This window comes from Lonchura striata, chromosome 5 (genome assembly GCF_046129695.1).
Source record: "Lonchura striata isolate bLonStr1 chromosome 5, bLonStr1.mat, whole genome shotgun sequence".
Classification (NCBI taxonomy): domain Eukaryota; kingdom Metazoa; phylum Chordata; class Aves; order Passeriformes; family Estrildidae; genus Lonchura; species Lonchura striata.
Window position 1 is genome coordinate 49,176,148 of NC_134607.1, and position 24,215 is coordinate 49,200,362.

General features: G+C 35.7%; 1 protein-coding gene across 8 annotated transcripts in view; it reads right to left on the reverse strand.

Annotated features, from left to right (window-relative positions):
- Positions 1-24,215, reverse strand: part of PPFIA2 (PPFI scaffold protein A2) — a 285,778-nt gene that overhangs the window by 6,804 nt on the left and 254,759 nt on the right. For all 8 annotated transcript variants that reach the window (XM_031507775.2, XM_077783543.1, XM_021528054.3 and 5 more), the window contains 8 exons: positions 12,079-12,160; positions 8,210-8,410; positions 6,321-6,383; positions 4,925-4,954; positions 3,231-3,406; positions 2,281-2,378; positions 374-549; positions 211-279 (listed from right to left, as the gene is read on the reverse strand). In XM_031507775.2, coding sequence (XP_031363635.1) covers positions 211-279; positions 374-549; positions 2,281-2,378; positions 3,231-3,406; positions 4,925-4,954; positions 6,321-6,383; positions 8,210-8,410; positions 12,079-12,160 — 895 coding nt within the window. The remainder of the gene's footprint in view (positions 1-210; positions 280-373; positions 550-2,280; positions 2,379-3,230; positions 3,407-4,924; positions 4,955-6,320; positions 6,384-8,209; positions 8,411-12,078; positions 12,161-24,215) is intronic.

Here is a 24,215-nt window from a genome sequence, read left to right on the forward strand (position 1 = left end):
AAGGTAAGAGTGCAGTGTCAAATTTAGCATCTGAGATGACACAAATATGTAGCCAAGCTGAGGTTACTTTAAAAACCCTGATGGATATTCCTATTTTTTTTAAGCTGTAACTGACTCTCTTTAACAATGTGAAAATTGTCTTAATGCATTCAATTGAATTTTAATGTTTTACTATGATATTTTATAAATACTGAAAATAAAATTAATTACTTCCTCAAGTCGTCTTTCAGTTCCTAGTGCTAAAAGGTTGTTGTATTCTCTCTCAAGGATCTGCCGTGCCTAGAGATACCAAAGTAAACAATTAAAATGGTTGAAGATAAATAAAAGGTAATAATGGGTACAGATTAACCAGAAGTAGCATAAGCAAATTTACCTGTGTGTTTTGTGTCGGAATCTGTAATAATAAAGCTAAACTGCTGTAGTCAAAGTTTTCATCCAGTGCTATAAGTGAACCATGTACACCACTTTCTAGAATATTATTTGCATATTCTCGGAGGCCAATGGCTTGTATCCAGCGTATGACTCGATCATTGCTCCATACCAGCACATCTGTAAGGACATTACACCAGGTCAGTCTTCTGATACCTTGAGAACTTCCAAATTTTGCAGGTGCATGTGTGTAGCTGTCCATGCACTGTGGTGTCTTAGTGCTTTATTTCACACATGAAGAATGCCAGCACTATTCATACAGTATGTCCTTTAGTATGTCCTGTTCAAAAACTCTAAGCGATGAATTATCTTCAAGTAATAATAATGTTTCCAAAGGAGAAATCCCTGCTTCCAGAGGGGATTTCCATAATGCAATTCCTCCCACTTCCTATATATACCTTTTCAATTTGTAGGCAAGATTTTACAGTGCAAAGACGCCAGAGAATCCATTCCTCAAGGCTTCACTTGTGAGTTTTGTATTAAACATTTTGGGAGTTGTGTCAGCACCTATCACATACTAACATGCCATAAAGTACAAGATTAGTGCACAATTTTAGAGACAAACTATTTTTAGTACAGAAAGCTGGCAGTTCCTAAGGTCCATACCAACTATAAAGCTAAGGCAACAAAATGAGCTAGGAAACCATTTTTGAGGATTTGGCTATTCTGAAAAAGTATCCTGCCCTGCCCTTAAGATAAAAAAAAGTTACTTATACTGATCTTTGGAGTTGTAAGTGGAAGACACAGTACTGAGTTTTCTTTGCTAAGTGTTGAGTCTTATTCCTGAACCTTTACAAGTCCAGCTCTTATGGCTGTTCTGGGAGCAGAATTTCTCCAGTGCCTGGCTGAGAGCATCTCACTTTTTGGATCAGCTGAAACACAGTGGCAGGCAGAGACCAAATCCCACCTGGGACCATGAATAACTGACAGATGCACAACAAGGTGAAGTAGGCTATGGATTATTACCCTTGTCCTAGCAAGAACCAGCACTGAAGCCACAGCAGAATTTGAGACCAATACCCAATTTTCCTATGTCAGTCTCCAGCTAAACCCACTTGGGCTGACTGGCACTGATGCCTACACGTCCAAGGCAAAGTCTCTGCATTAGTGCATGCCATGATGTGCCTTGAGCAAATAAACACTGTCAACTGTAGCCCTTCAACTTTTTTTTTTGTTTTTTTAAGCCCTTCTAATCAGCATTGTTCTTTAGAAGTGCAAACTAGTCACTAGAGCTGGAAAAGCTCAAAGGAATCAAAGAATTAATTTCTGATAGTTGAAAAAACCCCAGCCACCCTAATTGTTACATATAAAAAGAACCATGCAGTGAGCCTGCAACTGCTCTAGAGAGCTTTACACAGAAAAAAAATCTTCAGAATCAGCTGCGAAATCAAATAAGGCCAGTTTTGTTAGGAACTATTCTTATGTACCAATCAACTGCATGGTCAACCCTCCAAGCAGCATTTTCTCATACATTCTGACATAAAAAATCAAAGGCAAAGGTTTTCAAAGCTGGGCGATAGTTTTAGGGTCCTGAGTGCTCCCAGTTTTTTAGTGTTGCCCCCAGCACATTCCACTAAACTGCACACTGTTTGGCCTTCTGTTTCTAAGCCTGAAAGAGTTTCAGGTAAGATCCATATGCAAAATTCAATTTAGCAAAATGTATGTGTAAAACCACCATTCAGAATTGCAGCCCCAATTTAGCAAAGTACTTAACTCCGCCTAATTTAAGGAGATAGATGGACTTAAGTTAGTTTTGCTTAAAGCACATGCTTAAATGGCATGACAATGGGTTAACAGTGTCAGTCTTCAAAAGAAGAAACATTCCCAGTATTCATTCCCAGGAACTATCACCTTTTATTTCATGCTGACTCATTTCTCTTCGCTTTTCCAGTTCTTTTCTATCATAATTCAACCTCTTTAAACACATGATTCCATATTGCAAGCTTGTTCTGTTATTTAAAGAGAAACATTTACAGAGTTAATAAAGATAATTTTGAAGATGGGAACATATGTAGGATGTATTTCCTGCACTTCACATGAGGTGTTTCATAGTACCCATGCATGAAATCTTGAGAACAGGGGAGAGCAAAACCAGTAAAAAACTCCACAGACTTCAGGAATGAAATGGAAAAAACCAAAATGAGTAAGTTTTAATAACTGTTTTAGCATAAGAAACCCAAAGCTTTAAAAGATGTAAAAGATCTAAAAAGGTCAGCCCTTGTGAGCCGTGAAATGTTTTGTCAAATCAGGCTTTTAAAAAGTGACAAATCAGACAGTATATTAAAAAGAAATCCACTTCTTGTCACATAAACCTCCTTCTCCCTAAAGTTTAAATGCCTTTATTTCCATATTTCCAATTTAGCTTCCTAGCTATATCCCTAGGTAACCCAACAACTGTCAAATTGCTTGTATTGTTAACAGCTTTTATGTGCTACACACAATAGCTTTTCATTATTATGAGATCTCAGGGCTTTGAAGCTTAGTCTAACACTTTCTGATACTTCACACCACTTAAATTATTACCGTTTCTGTATTGTCAAGAGTCTATTGATATATTAATGGTTCCCTGCTCATTACAAAATTTATCTGTACTAGTATCTTGGTTTTTAGAGACATAATTGCAATGTGGTCGCTATTACTAAAGAAATCTCTCTCAATTCAGATTTCTGATAGTCAGCTCTCTCTTTTCTGTATCTTTTTCCACACCAAAACAACAGAAAGTTTTTTTTATTCTGTGGAACACTGAGCACTAGAGCAGACACATAAGCATTTTGATGGGTGTAGTCTTTATGCCAACATACCGATGAAAACTATCCACCATTTTTAGATGCACACGCAGATCTTTCTTTGTCAGGTGGTCTAACATCCTTGCATCTACCAGGCATTCCATAAAATAACTTCGGTACTGAGGTAAACCCAGGCTGGGGAGCCATTCGTTACCTATCCATTCATGGTTCATATCACCATAAGCCAGGGTCTACAGAGAGAAGAAAATGGAGAGAGGGAAAAAATTCTTGAGTTTTTTTCAAGACTGCACCACAGGCTGAAAACAAAATATGCCTAAAAGAAAAAAAACATCATGTTTTAAAATATTATGTCTAACAGAAATTAGTAATTCTGGTTTTGCTTTGTTTTAACACTGGAAGAGTGAACCACTGTGAGGTATTTGTTATGGACAGCCTGTTTTGCCTGTTGTATTTTGTTTTCTTACATAATTTTGAGTTTTAAATGCAAGCAGACTTGTTACACAATGAAAATATGTGTGTTTCATAATCTTACTTGCTTTCAATTGACCTTCTAGAATATTTATACTAGGCAAACCCTGAACTGTAAACTGGTAATACAAACATGGCTCCAGATAATCCACTGAGGCTTGTTTCTGTTTGTGGGGAGAAGAATTTAATAAATAAAGTCTAATGACACTTCATGGCTACATATCTAAAGTCCTTTAGAGACTAAAAGTTAATTTCAGTTCTCTGGCACTCAGGCTTACATTTAAATGAGATATTTTCAGCTGTGAACAATTTAAACCTAAATCCATCATATGCAGAGCTCAAGCAATTAATTGAAATAGGAGCAAACCAGATTCCTCCTAGAAACTAATACTCAGGCTTCATTGTTCAGCTAAAATTTCACTAGGGTGAGGAAGGGACTATATGAAAAAGCCATGGATATGAAGCTACTTTTATATGAGTTGCCTTATTAAGATGCAAAATAGATTTCTACATCTCACTGTTAATTATTTTGTATTACAAAACAGAGAACAAGAATTGAGAACTAATAAATTGCAAGATTTACACTCCTTAATAGGATCATGCTCAGGATCATTGTCAAGCCTAACTATCTCTTTGGTTTTGTTTTTAATATCCTAAACAAATGAATAACACAATTAAAGCCAGATGGATATATTATCTGTGAGGGAAAATATACTCCCTTTACATCTCATTCTTGTTAGATTTTGAAAAGAAAAGGAATTTCATCAGTAAAGATAGCAAGATTGTGTGAGTGTATATATATTAGAGAGAAAAAGTTTAAAACCACAGCTAACTGGTAGTTCTAAGTAACTTATACAATAGTATTTGTAGACTGATAACTTGGGTGTGACACAATTGTTAAAAAAAGTAATTTAAATTTTAAAATTATTTTTAGAAAGCTTTGCTCTCAAATTCATGGCATATTTAACTGTCCTATTCTGAAAAATGAGGAAAATGCCTACTCTTTAAAACTCTTAATGCAGTTTTAGATGGGAGAGAGGATATGTCTCTGGAATGTAGTCATTTCTTTTGTGAAAAATATTCACAACATATGTACCTATTTCTGCTTTACCTAAAAAAATATTCAGGGAATATATTCTTTGAGAAGAATTCTTAAATACATAAATCACAGTTAAATCATTGAAATACTGCCACAATATTATATTCCACTATGCATACTGATGCACCCAATTACATTGTTATCAACTTTCAGTTTAAAAAAGTCACATGAATGACCATACCTGAGCCCAACTGCCTTCTTCAGACTCTTTCTGTATTATCAGCAGGAAGCAATTAGCAAAGCAGGTAAAAAGGCAATAAAAATTAGTTATAAAAAGTTGTGATTTTCATATGCATGTTAATTACAATTAAAATATACACATAAAATGCATTAATAAAATAACTCTGGCCAGTGGCAATGTCTTGGGCTAAACTACCTGGAAAATTATAAGACCAAAACCATAATATGTAGATGAATTTTCAAGAGAGAAAATCATTATATCTTGGTGAAATTTTACAGCATTATTTAAACACTCTTCTCAGTTTCACAATTAAAATACAAAATTTACCTAAAAATTTGGCCATTAGGGATGTATTTTTTTGTTTCTAGTTAGATTTTGAAACATTAACAATAAAAATATGTCTCCTTGAGAAAGTATTGTAAAGGAGCTTTTTACATAACATTTTTTTATGGGAAAATGATATTTTCTAGCTGGTCAGTTAAACAGGATCAACTCTACTTCTTGTCACTTCAACATTTGTCTTTACCAAGAATAATAAAACTGGAAATGAGCTCAGCTTAAAAAAAAATAAAATTATGAGAATTGGCTTCCTTACTGCTGATGGGAAAACATTAAATATTACAACAACCATGAACTTTGAAGAAATAATTCTTTATTGCATCAAAATTTAGCTCCAGAACCTCCCACCATTTATGGATGGGGCTGACTATAAAGTTTGCCAAACTGAAGATCATTTTTTTCAGATATCTCACTGGAACATTGCATCATGTTTCATAAGCACTTTTATGAAGTTATGATCTAATGTTAACAACCAAAACATAAAGTTAAATATATTCTAAATTGAAAAAAAAACAGTCTTACTTTAGTGTTAAGGGAGAGGTTTGACAAAAATCAATAAATAAATGACACTCTCCATGCACCTGAAATCAAAGATTATTAATACCCAAGTATGGACAAGAAAGACTCAGCATTAATGAAAACATGAAGTTGTTTAATGCACCACTCTCAAGCCTTATTTCTTTATGTGTCGGCAAATACAAAACACCCTTTAGAAGAAGAGGGAGTAAATTACAGGGGAAATGTTGCACCTGTAACAGTGATAATTTAATGTCATCAAATGAGGTTTCACAGTGGCACTGAAACTATTATATACTCTAAAAGTCCAATACCGGTTTTAGGGCGATGCAATTTTTGTGATGGAAATACCATTTATAAATTCTTTTTCTGAAAGATTACATAACTGTTCTTTAAATTCAATTTCCTTACCCCGTGCAGCTTTCTAATGGCATGCTTTGGAATGCATTCTAGAGAAGATATGGCACCTGTGTTAAAGCAGGATCAGGCCCATCCTCTTTTGAGCACTAAAACCATTTTAAGTGGAAGTGGAATGACTAACCGTTTTAGCTGGAGCAGCAAGATTTTCCATTTCTTCATGGGTCACCCAAACATTGCCTGAGGGCTACAGACAAGGCCCGCAGGATGGCAGGTGGGATCCACATTAGGTAAGCAGTGGTAAAGAAGAAAGGCAGCACCACTGTAAGTTATCAGCGCATCACCATCAGCACAACCACGTTCTTGCCTCTACCGAGCTGCAACTAGAGACAACTTTAGACAACTTGGTTTGTATCTTTCATTAGCAGCTTCTGAACAGATGTGATGGAGTATTACAACTAGAATTGATGGATGAAATCTGGCAGAGCACTGCCACAAAGGAAAGAATAATAATTAAAGCTGCATTTCATAAATAACTGGCAAATGCAACCTTTAGCTCACAGTTCTGTGCGCTAAGCTTCAGCTCCTAAAGATTTTCCAGCCTAAATATTCTGCACAAGTCACATGCCCATATTGTAATCTAAAGAATTAATACTTCTCCCATGTTTCTGTAAATCAAAATATCATGAGAATTCACTTCTAAAACTATTCATCTTCATCCTATTGTTTTTCATCAAATGATTACTAGGACAATGAGGAGGGTCAGGGAGGGAGCATGGATGTGTGCTATGTTGTCTGGAGACCTGAGATAAATTAACTCCTTTTCTGAGAAAGAGGGGAAGCAGAAAGACTGGAGACTTAGAAATGCACATTCTAGGGCAGGGCACCTTTGATACTTGGGCAGAATTAAAAAAACAAGGCAAAAGTATTCTCAATGTTTTTAGCTTTAACATAGTATTCTCTCTTTACACTTCATAAGTGTAAATGTTTTTACTTTGAAATATCCTCTTATGCTTTTAAAATAAAAAATAATTTTGTGTAGTAATTGAAACATCATATTGAGTCTTTACTACTTTACTTTTGTAAAATCATTACAATTCATAAGAAGAAAAAATATTACAAAATACAAATATTATTAACATAGTCATTATTATTGTCTTTCTAGTAGACATCTGAGCTACACTACTTGCGTAGTAGTCTTTTGTCCTCCACTTCTATGCCATGTTTGCCGTCTGATCAATCCTCTTTTTTGTTAGTCTCCATTGCTTCTTGCATCACCATTACCATCAGCATTAAAAACTTTTCATTTTTTATCTTGTTTCTTTTTGCCCTCATCCGTTTAGCCTATTTTCCCTGCTTTTTATATACAGCATATTCATTCTTACTGTGCCCTGATCTATTTCCTTGCTCTTTTTGATATATTCCCCTTTCCTTTCAGACTTGTATCTCTGTGTATTTTTACTTGCTTCCCTCCTTTCTGCCTCCACTTTCTCTTCCTTTTTAATGGAATACATAGGCTCCACTTCCACTTTTGAGGCACTCCCCTCACACTTCCAATCACTGCTTCTCTTAAAAGCATGAAGAAGCTAAAGCCAACTGACTTGTATTAGACAACATTTGAAAGGGTGGAAAAAGGGGGAATGGGAAAAAGACTCAAAAGAGCTGTGTTCCTACATGTGACCTCTCCCAACACCTACCTCCCCTCCACCCAAAAAAAGAAATAAAGAGAACAAACAAACAAAGAAGAGAAACACAATCTGATTAGGCTGCTATAGGCGATTTGGAAAAAGGCAAAAATAAAGGCAAAATTACAAATAAGATGCTCGATACTGATTTAGATAACATCAAGGATAATCAAAACAATGACTTAAAAAAAATAATGTCTGATAAAAGAAAAACATCAGCAATCAACAATCAAGCAAGTGATGAACAGGTAGTTCTGAGTCTTTATTAGACAGTTTTCACTGATTGTGAAGTGTGTGTTATCATAGAGCCACTTTCGTACTACAGAAGTTTCTCTTCAGACTCCTGTAGGTTGAATTGGGAAGAAAAAGTTAGCTGAACAGGACTCACTGTTCTGGATGTTGGAGGTGCTGATGGACTTGTCAGCGATACCATCTCCTGGATTGCTAATCGGAGTTTTAGGCGATGAAGAGGATTGCTGATTCCAATTTCTCTTTGAATCTCAGTATCAGACAAAGCAGACATGATAGCTCCACTCTTCACATTGGCACGGCAGGCAGCGACATACCACGCTGGCATCCCTAGCCAGAGCTATCAAGAGAAAGGACATTTCATCCAAAGCACTGCTTCATCTCTCACATGAAATTACAATCATAGAATATCCTGAGTTGGAAGGGGCTCTTTAGCATAATCAAGTCCAACTCTTGGCTCTGCACAGAACAGCCTCAAGGATCACATCATGTGCCAAGAGCATTTTCCAAAAGCTTCTTAAACTGTCAGACTTGGTGTCATGAACACTAATAATCAATTAATGACCAATAATAAACAATTAATTGTCAGAACACCTATCAGTCTGAATAAGCATGGTAGCACACACAAATGAACATGAATATCATAGTCTTTAATAAAACAACTTTTTTTCAGAACCTTTGAAATGGCCCTGATTTTATATGAATTCGTTTTGCTTTTACTGTAATCAGAATTTTAAAGCAAGGCATGCTTTGAATTATTTCTAGATCTGCCTGCATCCCCAGGGCTACTCCTTTCCCAGGTTTTAATGACCAAGTACTGGCACAAGTCAGTGTTACTGCCTACCTGATAATCTTTGTACAGAAAATCATCGAAGAGGAATTGAGTAATTTTTTCACTTTTGTACTAAAATGGTTTTCTTTTTTTTTTTTTTAACATGGTATACATAAGGGGCACAATCTTACATTTCTCAACTTTTATCTTCTGAGAAGAAATTAACCAAACCCAGTTCAAATAATCACCTTATCAGGGACAGACTTTACAGCAAATTTGGGAACAGTCTCATGTTGTCACATCCCAGCTAGAAATACTGGTTACAAGGTGGCACAAAATGTGAGCACAGCTCCATCACCTATGGATTTAGAAGGTATGTACTTACATGCTTTTCCCCTCCTTATGTTAGTCTTACTAGCCCAGGCCAGGAACAGCCCTTTTCTTCATCACTTGTTCTATCCTTGTAAGAGGACCTACTGAATGTGAATTATTCTTGTTTTTCTCAGCTTTCTCATCTTATGCTGTGTCATTAATATGACTGCAGTGTCTACAGCTATCTTTTTCCCAAAGAAGGTTATTTCATATCATACATGTGGGGTTTTTAATCATAGTATGAAGTACATTATACTTAGCAAAGCCTGTGAGAAGAATATAAGCAGTGAATGCCCTGTGATAATGTAATAGAAAACAAAGACCTAGCTAGGTGCATCTCAAATAGGCTATTAGAATTAGCTAATTCCATTGGTTGTCTTTGTTTTTTTTTTCTCATAATAAAGGCTTACTAAAAGAGGACACAAGGTCAAGGAAATAAGGAAATTCAACAAAAAAATCTGGAAAGCAGCAAAGAACTGAAAGGATTTTCATTACATTTGACATAGTAGGGGGAAGAAGTGTGTGATTATTAAGAGGTTTATACTTTATCTGGAAGATATTTCCATAAAATAGGAAACATTAGCTGTTAGGCCACTTTCACATCACAGGGAAATCAGACTTGACTGTCAGGTTGCAAAAGGCTCAGTCAGGCTTTGAGTTCTTAAGTACCACAGAGGTGGAGAAATGACTGCATTGTTTGAATAAGTCCTTCCCACTGACGGAATTAGATACTACTTTCCATCCAATGCTAGTCTGAACCGTAAAAACATGATCTGATTCCAACAAACAGTTACAAAATACAAAGTTTCATGAAAGACAAAAAACAAAAAGCAAACCCCAAAAATTATGTAGGTAACACCCATCTGCACCTAAATAGCCATGAGAATACCATGCATAGCTTTAAAATGTATTTCATTACCTCATTTATTTTGACATTAATTTTTTTCACACATGTGCTTGAAAAGCAGAAAAGCATAAACACTGGGAGTTATTCACCCTGCAGAAATAGATTAAACTGTTTGCTGCTCATTAGGTAATTTATTTCTTCAACAAAATAAGTAAATTCTTTAACAAAACAGCTCTACAGCAGAATATGATGTTAGATGAACAGTCTCTAAAAAGAGAATACAGAAATCCTTCTAGACAAAGAACTCAGATATCAAGTTCAATATACTTTTTCAGAATTAAGAAAACACAAAATTCTTAAAATATTTTAAAATGTCTGTGCTACATACAAACAACAAGAATAAATGCTAAGGCTGAAAAGCCCTATAATGTTTGAAAATTTCACAATATGCTTCTTAATTTTGAGTCTTTTTCTCCTTTAATATTTACTTTATTCTTTAGTTGAAGTGACACATATTTTTCTTTAGGAGAGTATGAAATGCACTGATGCTCACTGAATAAACACTCTACTCCTACCCTCATGTCTTTTTGCCATCAGTATTCAATCTGCACTGACTACTGTGACATAAACTTCCTGTTGAGCTCTCCTGTGCTACTGTCATCATATCCCCCAAGAACTTCACAGATCTGGATTTCTCTTTACAGCCCCTCTCTTAGACAGTGGGAAGCATATCCTATTTTTCAGAAAAGTATCAAGGGGGAAGAAAGTAAGGCTTAAATTGTCAAAAACTGCTTGAAACTGCAGATCGCCTTGAAAGACGAGGGTATTGGTATGCAAAAATTATAGACTTTTGTATGTTCATGTCTCCAACAAATCAGCCTTTACTGTAATACTAAATATTTCTGACTGATATAAATCTGGTTACAGAACTCCTAAAGTCATATAAAAAGCAAAGTAGTGGCCAAATTAAGGATTGTTCCATATTAAAAGAGATTTTTTGGGAATTAGGATATAATCCTGTTTTCCAAGGTCACATAAAAATGCTTGTATTGACTTTCTGCAGTTTTCATTTTGTATTTTTCATTAGGTACCTTCAGCAATTCCAATGTGAAGCAGAACTTTTGTGGACATTAGCTGCTTTCATTTATTCACTAGCATAGTCAAAAGTTTGGAGAGGGATCTCCTTTTTCCATTGAAGAGGGAAACTTTCCAAGGTCTAACTGATGATCAATGGATGATAGATAGAGCAGGCAGGAGAAAAGTTGTGAATAGGTAGAGATGCTTGGTATAGTAAGGAATTGACTTGCTCTTTGAGACAACAGTTTGTATCTGCACTGAAGTGTTACAGCCTTGCCCTGTAAAAGTGACTGTGGATTTGTACAAGAACATTCTTACTTTCTGTGGCCTTCTCCCCTCAGCATCTGTGTATGATTATTTTTTTTTAGTAGTTCCTTCACTTAAAAATTTGCTTACTTTGTCAAAATTGATGACAGCTTTGCTGAATGTTTCTCCTTATTGATTTCCAAAACCTACTCATTTAGGTCCTTCAAATAAAGGACAGCTCTCTGCACACTGGAGTTCAGATATGAAGGCACTGCCTGTCAAATCAGAGAGATTTCAACCTGGATCTCCTGCACTGCAGGTGAAAATAGTGAGAGGAATACTTTTTTCCCATTATATTTTTTAAATGCAGAAATCTACAAACACTTCACATTTATTTAAAATTAGCACATTATTCTACATAAAATATCTGTGTAGTTCCTAGATATTTAGAGACTGAGTAATTAAAAGATTCAAAAACTTTGGGATTCAAGCGCATTTCTGGTCTTCATCCCTCTGTGTAATTCTGTCTTACTTTTTTTCAGCTCTAGTCTCTAATTTACACCATCCAGCTGATGGCACAGCACACAGAGGAGAGGAAGATGCTGTAAGAGTCTCTTTTAAGATTTGTAGGGACAAGCGCATAGAGGCAGTCTGCAAATGCAACTCACATTTTCAAGTTATGGCCAGCACTTACCTCCAGCCAGGCCACCACTGTTGGTCCATCCCACTGAGCAAAAGGCAAACCTTTTCTCCGAGCCTCTTCCAGAAGTTCATGTCTAAAAGTGGATCAAGAAATGGTAAATATGTGGAATTATGCATTGGGACCAAAAGATGCAACTCTGCCTTTTTGTGAAGGGTAATAACAGTGAAGCACAATGACAGGCATAGAAAAAGCACAGAACACACATTAACAATACAGCTCTTTCTCCTGTTAAATGTACTCTAAATCTGTTACAAATTCATTTTTTCTGACATCCTTTTAAATGTCTAACATACAAAAGGCAAAAGGCGAGGTTTCTACCTCTTCTTTAGCCAAAGGAAAAAAAAAAAAATAAAATTGGTATACCCTATAATAAAGGGCTGTCAAAACAGACATTCGTGAAGAGAAAACTGAGGGACTCCGGAGACTAACTTAGCTCAGAACTGGCAACTTCTAGACATGAACTAAGCATGCATGTAATGCAGCTGGATCTGAGAGGTGTTGGTGTTTGAAACACTAAGCCGGCTATACCAGCTATGCACAGTGCTAGGGTCTGTGCAGCACAGCTATTTTGTGCTTTAAATATGCCATCTCTGGCTATTTAAGAGTTGACTGTAACTTTGGTAGTTCCATGGTTGGATCTTTTAAACTATTGATTATATATAAAAAATTCTATATGGTTTACTGATGTATATTTTTATAATTATAGAATTTATGTGATTTCTCAATTTTATATATATACATAGTTATCTTTCTACTGAGTTGATCAAATACCAATCCAGCTCCTGTATCTGCAGTTTTTCTGGATTACAAGTGGTGTATTTGTAAAACATCATTCTCAAAGCCTGATACTTTTACTATGGCTGCATTAAATATTTGGTATAGTTACATATAAACTAGTCATCCAGACTACCAGGAAATTCTCTATATTAAAAATATTCAGCTATTTCATCAGACATTTCCACTATGGTGATGGTGTAGAAAAAGCAGTTCTTCAAATGTCTTTTTTTCCTGGTATTTAACGTGTTTTCAGCTGCCTTTCACTGAGCAAAACACAAAAGAATGCTCTCTGCAACAAGCTGTAGTGAAAAACAAATTAGACAAGAACTATAATAATGTAGTATTAAAATTTGCTCACATTCCCAAATAAGAAAATCTTGGAATTATGGCTTCAATTTTTTTCTGTCCTCTTTTATAACTACAGCCTTTGTGGTTCGGTAATCCCTTGACAATTTGTCACTGCCTTAGCAGCCTTTCAAATATATGTACTATAAAATCACAGCAGATAAAAGCAGTGGGGTGATCTTACTTCTAAGGAGGAGTCCTTTGGGGATTTTTGCATTGCCAAGGGGCCACACTGAGTGAATTTGGCTTTAGCAGAAAATGAAACTCAGAAAATAGACTATGCATACAGGTTTAAATCCCTGTCTCTGAATATTTATAGAAAGCAAGCTGCTTTATTTTCTGAGTTTATGCTGTAGTAATACGTAACATTACAAATACTTGACAGCATTACTGAAATTGATACAGCTTCTTCTCCCACACTACCTTGCCACATCCCTTTCCTTTGTCACTCAGATATCCCAAGCCACTGTGGAGCTATCCTTGATTTCTGTGAAAGCATAATCCTGAGTAAAGCAAGAAGTTGCTCTCTGGGTACACAAACACCCTGTTACCTTCACCAGCCAATGGGGATGCAGGAATGCCATATTCCCAGGAACATAAGTAGTGAATGCCTATGAAAGGTATTCACCTGTCTGCTTAGGAGAGCAGAATTAAGGCACAGCCACACTTGGCCACACCTGTGGATGAGGTATTTGGGCTGCAGCCTTCCCTCAGGGTTAGTTCTGCAGGTGCTACAGTGGTGCTGCACCTCCCTCGGATGCTACAACAGGGCTGCAGGACTCCTGCTGCTACTGGGTCTGAGAGCTGGCATAGCCATCCTTAGGGACACACAAGGTTTTAGGAATGCCCCTGCCTCACCTGGCCACTTTTGGTCTTCCATGGCAAAGCATGGACTGCACAAAACCCTGTACAATGAGCTTCTTCCCTACAACCAGCCCAAGCTCAGGGAGCAGCCCCTTCTGCAGCTGGGAGTCCATCCCTGGAGGAACCTTATCCCAGGGTTTCTCTGATCTGCGGTATTCTCTTCAATCATCCCAGATGAAAGAGCAGGGCTGGTTAACATGTTAAGTAGAAAAGGAGATCATGTCTTTGAGGGTCACTGGCCTTCCTTGCTTGTATTGGTCTCCTGTTCCAAACAGGAGAGCAGCAGCATGTGGACTACAAGGAGGTGGGAAGGAATTCTTGGCCTCTTGGATTTCGTGTTAAATCTCTGTATGGCTTTGGAAACTGAGATGCCTGAAGAAGAGGCACTGGCAGTTTAAGGTCTCACTTCCATTAAAAACTCAGTTCCTTCATACTGGAATTACAAAGTACATCTTTCTAGGGAGTCTTCTGTGACTTTGAAATGTTAGCACCAGACCGAGGCTTGGTGTGGAGGCTTACAATTACTCCAGTGCTTCTAAAACCAGTACATTCTCCCAGAGTGGGCAAGCACTTCTGTTACTTCAGAGGCAGTCTGGCTCACAGAGCTAAAGGGAAATAGAGCTGTGGTTACTCATTTAAGCTCAAGGAAATGGGGATAGGCCAGAAAAGAGATGCCATAAATATGTATATATATATATATATATATATAGTGCTATAGTAAAAGCTTTCAGTTTGATAAATGTAATTCAAATGGTCTTTGCATGTAGAAGGAAATTGCTCTGAATTGAAAATACTTCTGGCATAAAGATGAAAATCCTGTACTCAGACATGCACATGAATCATAGCCATCATAAGGATCGTGCATCACTCATTGATACAGAAGAATAGCAAAAGGACTTTTATAATATTTTCATGCCTTAAAAAGAATTTAATGCTTAAAAACTTTTTATTTCTTCCTCAGATGATTCTTATGAACAGCACTGCAATATTAAATTTTATTGAAATTATAATTTACTTTTGGAATATTAGTCTTTGACTACTTCTTAATACAAACTAGGAAATCTGTGAAACCTGAACTTTCAAGCATTCAAACCTAAACCTTTATATGCCAATTTCTATTTCTATTTTTTGACTAAGAGGTACATTCTTTAGTTGGCAGTCAGTGAAAACTCTAATGCATCGTGTATTTTGGGTCATTTTTGGTAATATGAACTAGCACTATAGAAAAAAAATCCACTCTTTCATTAAGTTAAAAGTATCACGTAGGAAAAAATATGCACTGTTTTGACCAACTGTGCAAATCACTTGAAAAATTAATCCAATGACCTGCCTGTTTTGGAATAGAAAGCAATATTTCAGAATGGGCAGGATGTTGTCCACAGTTTCCTTATGGGATAGTCACTGGCTTCCTGGAAACAGAAGAACCCCAAAGCAAAGTATTGGCAACTACAATTCAATTTTTCTTGCAAAAACATACAATTGATCACAGGAGGAAGAAGGGACAAATACCCGAGAGCTTATCACTCCCCTCTTCCCTTCATTATAAATACAGGGTTTGGGGGATCATGAAAAGCATTATACAGATAGTCAAATTTAGAATGTTCTTTGCAGGGGAACTGGGAATCTTCCCCTCCTTAGACTTTGTCAGAAGAGCACTCCATATTACAATGTGTCCATGTTGCATTGGAGAGGAGGAAGGGAATTAAAATGCAATTATTTCCATGCTTGCTTAGGTTTTTGGCAGCATATGAAAACAAGCTGATAAGGAAAAATTGACATTAATTAGGCATTACTAGAAATTACATTATTTTGCAGATAGGGGTTTAAACCACTTATTACCACTGGAATGAATTCCAAATTAAAGCCATATTTTTAAAGATAACATTATTACTGCTAAATAACAAAATCCTCTTCCCGGAGATATTATGGGAGTAACTGGAATATGCTATTTAAAATATATCATTACTCTGAGCCTGGTTTTGTAAAGTCTGGAAACTTCATGAACATCAACTGTTTAACATCAATCCAAATTTGAGAAATACTTTGTGTGTTTCAGGGAGCACCACATAAAATGGGCTCTTTTCACATTTTTATTAAAGACAGTAAAGTCACAGAATGTCAAGTTGTGTTGTGAAGCTGTGTGTTAGAGAAGCAGAGTTGCCTCCCTAGCAGTGATTTCTGATGTTTATGCTCCCCAAAATGACTGCTAAAGACACTGTTAACACTGGGCCATTTGCCTCAGCACTACTCATCCATGAGCCAGGTACAATTAACTGCCCAGATCAACCTAAAAAACTGAGAGCACAACTGTCTCATAACATGGGGACTTCTGAATGCTTCAATAATCCCTTGGACAGGAGAAGTACATGGAAGCAATTGGAAGACAGAAAAAATGAGTGAAATTGTTACTATCCTGAAAATCTACTTCATACATATTCTCTCATACCAGGGAAATTCTAGCTCTGTATCAGCAGCTGTCATCAATTCCTTGCATAAAGCCCAATGAACTTTATTAAAAACATGAATAGTCTTTAAGTAGAATTTGTGTAGGAAGTTAATGCTAGCTTGACTTAATTGTGTCATTCAGTGGCATTCAATTTTCTTCATGAAGACAAGGCTGCCCCCCATGAAGCAAACAAGCAATGATAGTTTAGGATTTCTAGCACACATAATGCAAACACTGTGTGATACACAACATCCAGACATTGCCTTGATGAAACATAAACAACATTTCAACCCAGATCTTCATATTTCTACAAGTAATAGGATTTACTCTGATATCTAATAAGGTTCACGTGAAAAGGTCTCAAGGATATTATACTGCATAAAAAATAATGTCTCTGAATTAAAACATAATCATAAATATGAGATAAATTGAAAAGGAGTCCCAGTGAAGTCAAGAGCCAGATCATGTTTGTAAAACACAAGCAGAATTGATTTAAAAATTTGGCTAATGGGTAATTTAGATTGTGAAATGGCCTTTAGTCACAGACATTGTCTCAAAGAGAAAACAGATTGAAGTTTTTACCTAGCAGGTCCTCTAATTATGAACTGACATTATTATGCTTATTATTATCACCAATATTAAAATGTTTCATTTACAACAAAGTACAGTACATGATAGATTTTTAGAAAATAACCAGGCAGAAAAGATAGACCAAATATACTGCATTTATCTGAGTAATCCTATGATTTCAAGGTAAGATTAAACACATCTGCTGCTTGAAATCTAACATACATTCAAAGTCTGAAAAAAACAGGAAACAGGATTTCTAATTAATTAAACTGGAATTAGATTTTATGCTTTCTATTGTCATTTGCTAAATATTTAAGACATGCCAGAATCCTCTAACTCAGAACATTGAATGAAAAAATAAGATTTGAATTTGTATAAGTTAATAATACCTAATAAAAATATCAAGTCACATTTTATATATATGCATTTTCCGCAAGACTATAAATGAATTTAAAGTAGGAAGTGGAGTGGGAGGTTGGAGAGACTCAAGAGTTCATATTGCCACACAATGCAGGTTTAATTGAAGTTGAAAGGATCCAACTGACTTAAAGACTGCACTAATTAAAAACTATGCCAGCTCCTGTTTGAACTTTGACACTTAAGTGATCTGGATTTTAAATTATGTGAAACCCTCATTCTCCTTTCTGATAGCAAATATCAGGTCAGACTGTAAACAATGGACAAAATTCAATCTCCAATATTTTACAAAATGTTTTGTATTCAACTTTAAGGAGTTTTCAGAAAAAAAAAATTACTGAAATACAGAAATCAAGATGCAAGTAATAAATGGAATGTTTTAAAATCTATAAAATAAGGAAGTATAAATTCCACAGTATCCCAGATTAAAGAATACCAGAACTGTGGATATTCCATGGTAGGTGTACATTTAAGCTGTATGCAAACTGAAGGGCAGCATTCTTTTTTTCCAAAGTTATTTATTATGCTAAGTGAAGCACATTCAGGAATGGATAAGACAGATCCTGACAAAAAGACCTTCAGAAGGCAAGTATTAAAAACCAAATAAAACAGCTGTGAAATAAGCAGACTTGAATCATACAGTCTTGCAATCTTTTGAGTATTGTACTACATTAGAGACCCTCAGTGTATCCAGGCTGATAAAATGTTATCAAATCTATTTTTATAAAGCAATTTCATAATCACATATTCTAAATTAATCTGGTAACCCTTGTTCAAAATTGTTTTGTACCCTTTCACCTACTGAAATTTCCTCCTTAAGTCTGCAAATTCTTATTCAAGAAGGAATAGCATGTATACAATAGATCAAAGAAGAGAGTAAGATTTTAAGCTTGATATCGAGTTAATTACGTAAACCAAAACAAACAAGAAAATGAACTGGTGAAAGAGAAAACAGTAAAATTATATGCACAAATAAAGTATTTTTGCATATATGTTTCTTTGAAACAGCATGAGTGTTCAAACATAAAAAAAACCCAAAACTGTCTTCTGTGAGTCTTTTGTGATTCAATTAAACAGAATTTATGCCTTAACAGCATTTGTTAAACTCATAATTTTTCCACTGACTAACTCTTAAATGTATTTGTGATTCTGGACTTTAGACCTCCCAAAATATGTTTATTAAAAAAAAAAGACAGATGTTATCTCCAAGTAGTTAACTGATTCTTTCAAGCAATTCAGGAGCGAGTCCTGACCCAAATTTGTGTATGCTTTCAAGGCTTACTGTTATTCTGAATACTTTAAAGCTTTCATTTTTTTGCATGGATTCAGTTTCAGTTTTCTGAATTTCTGATTCGTTACATAAGATTCACGGAAAACCAAAAAAAGCAGGAATAAAACATAGAAAATAAACATGGTGCTGAAGATTAATATGTTCAGCAACCATGGCATTTTAACTTACCCAGATATGCTTTTCATGAGATGAAGAGAGATGAATGGAAAAAAAAGCACATAAATGTTAATGAACATATAGTAGTCCATAAAAAAAATAAATAGTATGATAGATAAAATAATATCACCATTATTACTACAGAAATCTTTGTAACTGATCTTTCAATGATTTAGAAAACTTAAGTGCTCTTGAGAGGAGCAGATGAGATTGTCAAAATGAGATTTTCATTAAATTCATGTTGGCTATTTATTAGGAGCCACTCAGCACAGTGTATCTTCCACAACAATAGGTATTCATGCCAAAAATCTGTAAACACAGCAAATGTGGAGTAGGTTTTCAAATCAACGTTTTTTGCTTAGATTTGAATCATTTCATAACAGTTTTGTGTGTAACCCCAAAAGTCTTGAAAATCCCAAACCTGTGGATTTAACCAAATTACCACCGATACCATAAAATTGAGTGGACTACATACCAAGGTTTACTTGTCTATTTGCACTTTAATAATATTTTAGCAAAATATCTCATAGTAATCAAAAATTACCTAGAATTGGTTGTAACATTTTAATTTTACAGTTTTAATATGAATGAGGTATGTTTTAATTTCAGCAGTCATACTAACACACTAACACCCTATCAGTAGCAACACTGGTATGAATGACTTGCCCTCTAGGTAACCTATTATTGCCAATACAATAGGTACAATATACAGAGGAGAAAGTAGGATTGCTGTAGTCATTGCTGATAATAAACTTTCTACATCATCCATTAATTGTCATCATAAAAAAGAAAATTATAGGCCTGAATGAAACCCAGACACCTCAAAATACTGCACTTATATTAACAAATTATTTACAGGGATCTAGAAATGCTTGGTAGATATAGTTTTAATAAATGTGAGATGAGAAACCTTTGCTGCATTTAACTAAGAAGAGGTTGTCGACATTTCAGTCAGTTCAGAAGGACACTGTTTTTGAGGACTTCAATTTTGCTTTCATGTGTGCAAGGTCAGCAAAACAGCTGTGAGAGAGTAGAGAAAGTGCAACACAGAAAAGTCGACGGAAACAAATGACAAATTTATACACAAGAAGTTTAAGACAGGAAGATTAAGGAAGGGAAGGACAACAAAGGCATGTAATATGATAAAGTACTATGGATCTATTAAAAAAATTACGAAATCTGATGAAAGTAGCACTAGAATCAAATATGCATTCATGATTCATTCTCATTTTCTACTGAGCTAATTGTAAAGACTGATGTGATTGCCTCTCCTGAAAAAGCTTTTAATTTTGAGCCTTCTGCAGTATATTGAAGCAGAACTGCTGCTTGTTACATTTTCCACTGAGTGCTCCTTGGGGTATGTGTAGAGGGAAACTGTGGGATTGATTAGAATGCAAGTAATTTTCTCATAGTTCTAATGAGCTGGCAGTTTGCAGTCACCTTGGGATAATTTATGTGACCTGAAGGCCATGACAGGGGTAGAAGACCAAGGGGCATTCTGTCACTCCCTGAGCATCTTGTCAGAGAATAATAAAATACAGCAGGGAAAAAATGGACTTTTAATTCTAGATTTTACCTTTTTTATGGTTTGAGGATTTTTTTTTTGTCATAAGACAACAAATTTATCACAATTTTATTATATTTTCCTTAAACATATATTAATGAAGAAGTTACATAGAATTTTTTTACTCTGTTGTGTTTTACCCATTCTTCCTTTAAATCCTAATTCTAATCTGATAGGATATTTACATCTGATGGAAAGACTTGTTTAGAAAGCCAGCTGCATGCTTCAGGGTATAAGCTTATATTTATCCAGGAGTTCCAAATTGCAATGGCTAGATTTATCCATGTAGATAAGATAGGGACTAGAGCCTTGGGGGTTTATGTTTGACTAAAAAGTTCCAATTTTCTGATACAAATATTCTTATGTTTTATGAGGAAGAGAATTTTAAGAACTTGGCAAAGGAGAAAAAAATACTATTTTTTTTAAAAGTATTATTTAAAAAATTGAAATATTTTAAAAATATGAGTAAGACATAGAAAAAAATGTTGTTTCATCTTTTCCATCATCAGAATAATCTAAGTAAGATTTAATAATCCTCTGCAAAATAAATACCCATTTATCTTTACATTTGTAATGCTAAAAAGGCTCCAAGTATTAATGTAAGAACAAGACACATTTTTAATATTGCAAAAGCTTTGACTAATGATTTGAAAGTGTTCCAGTTAAAATATTTGCTAAAGGAATTAAATTTAGAAATAAAGTTCATCTTTATGTGTCTCCAAGACTAGACACTGTTCTACCCAAAAGAAAATCACACTGCACACAGCAAACAATCCTAAACTGCATATCAGAACACTGAACACCTCCCCTTCTGTGGGAATCCAGGGCTTCCCTCTGGCTGCCCTGGAAGGTCTGGGACCCTGGCAGGGAGTCAGGAACCCCCCTGTACAGAGCCCCCAGAGACACTGTCTGTGATCTCTGGCCATGGAAAAGAGTTTTCAGTCTTAGAGGATGAATTACAAGCTCTGCGTTTTTGATATAAGTAATAATTAAGTTTGGCATGGGTGCAAAAGTAAAATTTTAGGATTCTAGATTAGGGGTTCAAAGGGGACAAGATGGAGGAAATTGGGTGTGCCTTGTCCTTTTTCTCCTTCTTCATGCCCTCCATGTTTCACTGTAGTGTTGGCATTTTTCTATTGGTTTAGGCTGGGGACACACTGTCCAATGTAGGTGACAGATATTGGCACATTATTGTAAATCCAGCACAGGTAGTTTCTGGTATATAATGTTTGTAACATCTCACTGAGGACAGAGCCCCACACGCTGCCCTGCAGGACAGGACCTGCGGCAGGGCAGCAGAACATGTGAGAGATAAACAGAATAAACAACCTTGAAAACCAGCATAGACGAATTATGACTTCTTTGGCAATGGGGCAGAAAGACAGAGACATTCTACAATCTCGGAATCATCAATAACTCAGATTCCGACACCCTTCCTTCACCAGAGTGAGGAAACAGAAACACATTTTGCTAGAAAGGGAGGAAAAACCAACGGTCAGTTTAAAAGCTACTAACAACATCTGTGAAGTTTTCATAGATAAGATAGGAAGGAACAAAATTAAATGCAAAACTTGAATTTTCCTGAAGATTCAGAAAATAAAAGATTGGGAATGAAAAAACATTGTATTCTCAAGAGCTACATTGAAAAATAAATTGCATATGTATAGGATACAATAGTGCTTAATAAGAATTAAGTATATAGGAACATTAGGTGGATACACAGAAAAACAACCTAATTAATCCAATCGGATTAATTTTCTAAAATGTGTGTAATTTAAAAATCATTAGAAACAACTATTTGCATGCTGCAGAGGACAGAAATTATTTGTAGTCACATATACACTACATCAAATTCTAATTGCACTTGCACACATGAAACCTAATTAATTAACCTAATTAAAGGGGCATCATGTGGATTCAAAAGCAATTACATGATAACTGCAGTGTTTCAAACAAAATAGCCCACAGTATTCCACAAAATAGTCTGCCTAAATATTTTTTCAAGTTGCTTGTTGACAGAGATCTAAAACTTGGATTTGCCCATTAAAAAAATGAAAGTCTGTTTATCAAGTGAACTTACCAACATTTATCATTCTTTTTTCCCCCTAAGTAGAAAGAGAACTAATCCAACATGCTCCTCTGCTCACATGATGTTCCTGCTATTTAACATGTACATCACAGTAATCAGCTGAGACTTAACAGCATTGCAATTCTCTCTGCAAAGTTAATTGTAAAGCTACGAATACTAAGAATTTATTTTTTACATATGAGAATTGCTTAGGTCTTGATTTTACAAGGTTTTTTTCATGTATATAAGCCCGTGTACGTGTCCTGGCACACCAACGCTCTTCTGCAACACACTTGAAGCCAGGAAACTGTATCTGGCAAACAAAGACCTGTAGCTGCTGTGGAGTAAATCTCCCCAAAAACAGGTTCTTGGAAAAGAATGGTTTACTTTGATTTTCCTTGGAAAACATAAACCTCACATCTTAAGCTTGTTTTGGAAATACAGAATAAAAAGATCCTTGTCCAAAGTCAAATCATGCAAAACTGAAGAAAAAAGTGAGGCTAAAGTTCTGGTCCTGACTCATATAAATAAATTGGGGGATTTATCAGCTTCTAGACTCAGTTTCTGCCATCATGATCCAGAATGGCTGGCTTGCATGTGAATTCTTTTTCAGGGAATTTTGTAATAATTTGTACTAAATATACAATCATCAAATAAATTATCTTTGGGATTGCTGCAGAAAGGATGGGTACAAGCCAATCTCCCACAATATGAGCAGCATCCACAAGGTCAAACCCACCTCTGAGTGGCAATCCAGGACTACAGAGCACTTAAATGCCTCTCAAACCTTGCCTTATGGTGATGACTTAGAGAGGATACAATCAGCACATCCTGTGAAATGTCAGTGACTGTGTTTAATTATTACACACTTTCATGCAACATATGATATGTATATATCTTCTATTTCTTCAGAGACACTTATTTGCTGCTACTCTGCATATTGTTGCAGATGAAATCAAACATTACATTTGAGAAGGGTTCCTGGCCTTTGGAGCTGTAGTGCACTGGACAAAGCAAGACTCTTTAGGGCTGTATTTGCCACCAGTGAAGCTTTTAGGTGAGGACAATTTGACATCATTCCTGGGCAGAACTGTGGATAATTAGAAAACAATTGATTCTCACCCAGATATTTATAGCAAAAAAGGAAGCAAACACAAGTCTATTTGTTGCTAATATTTCAAGTTTGGCTGAGTTCATTGTTAAACAATATTTTCATAAAGGGCTCAACGTATGGCATTTTAGTGAAAATGACAGTAAAACATTGATACATCTTCTCTTAACTGCCTTAATTTGTTACCTGAGATGAGGTCAGTGGAAACATGCATTTTTAAGGAGAATGCAATTCAATTTAGCCACAGCATTATCTACTCACTTTTTGATGTATGAATTGTGTTGTGGGACATACACTGATCAACTTCTCCCATTCCAGAGGACACTATGACTTCACCTGAACCTTTCAGGAACCTTCACATGTTGCAATAGAAACTGGACTGACCTGAACTTCCTATGCTGGGTCCTGACAAGGGCTATCATGACAACGCTGTGTGAATGCCAAGGCTAAGTCATTGTGCACAGTTTGCACAAGACCCACAAAGGATGATGTCATGAACATATGAGATAGTCTATACAC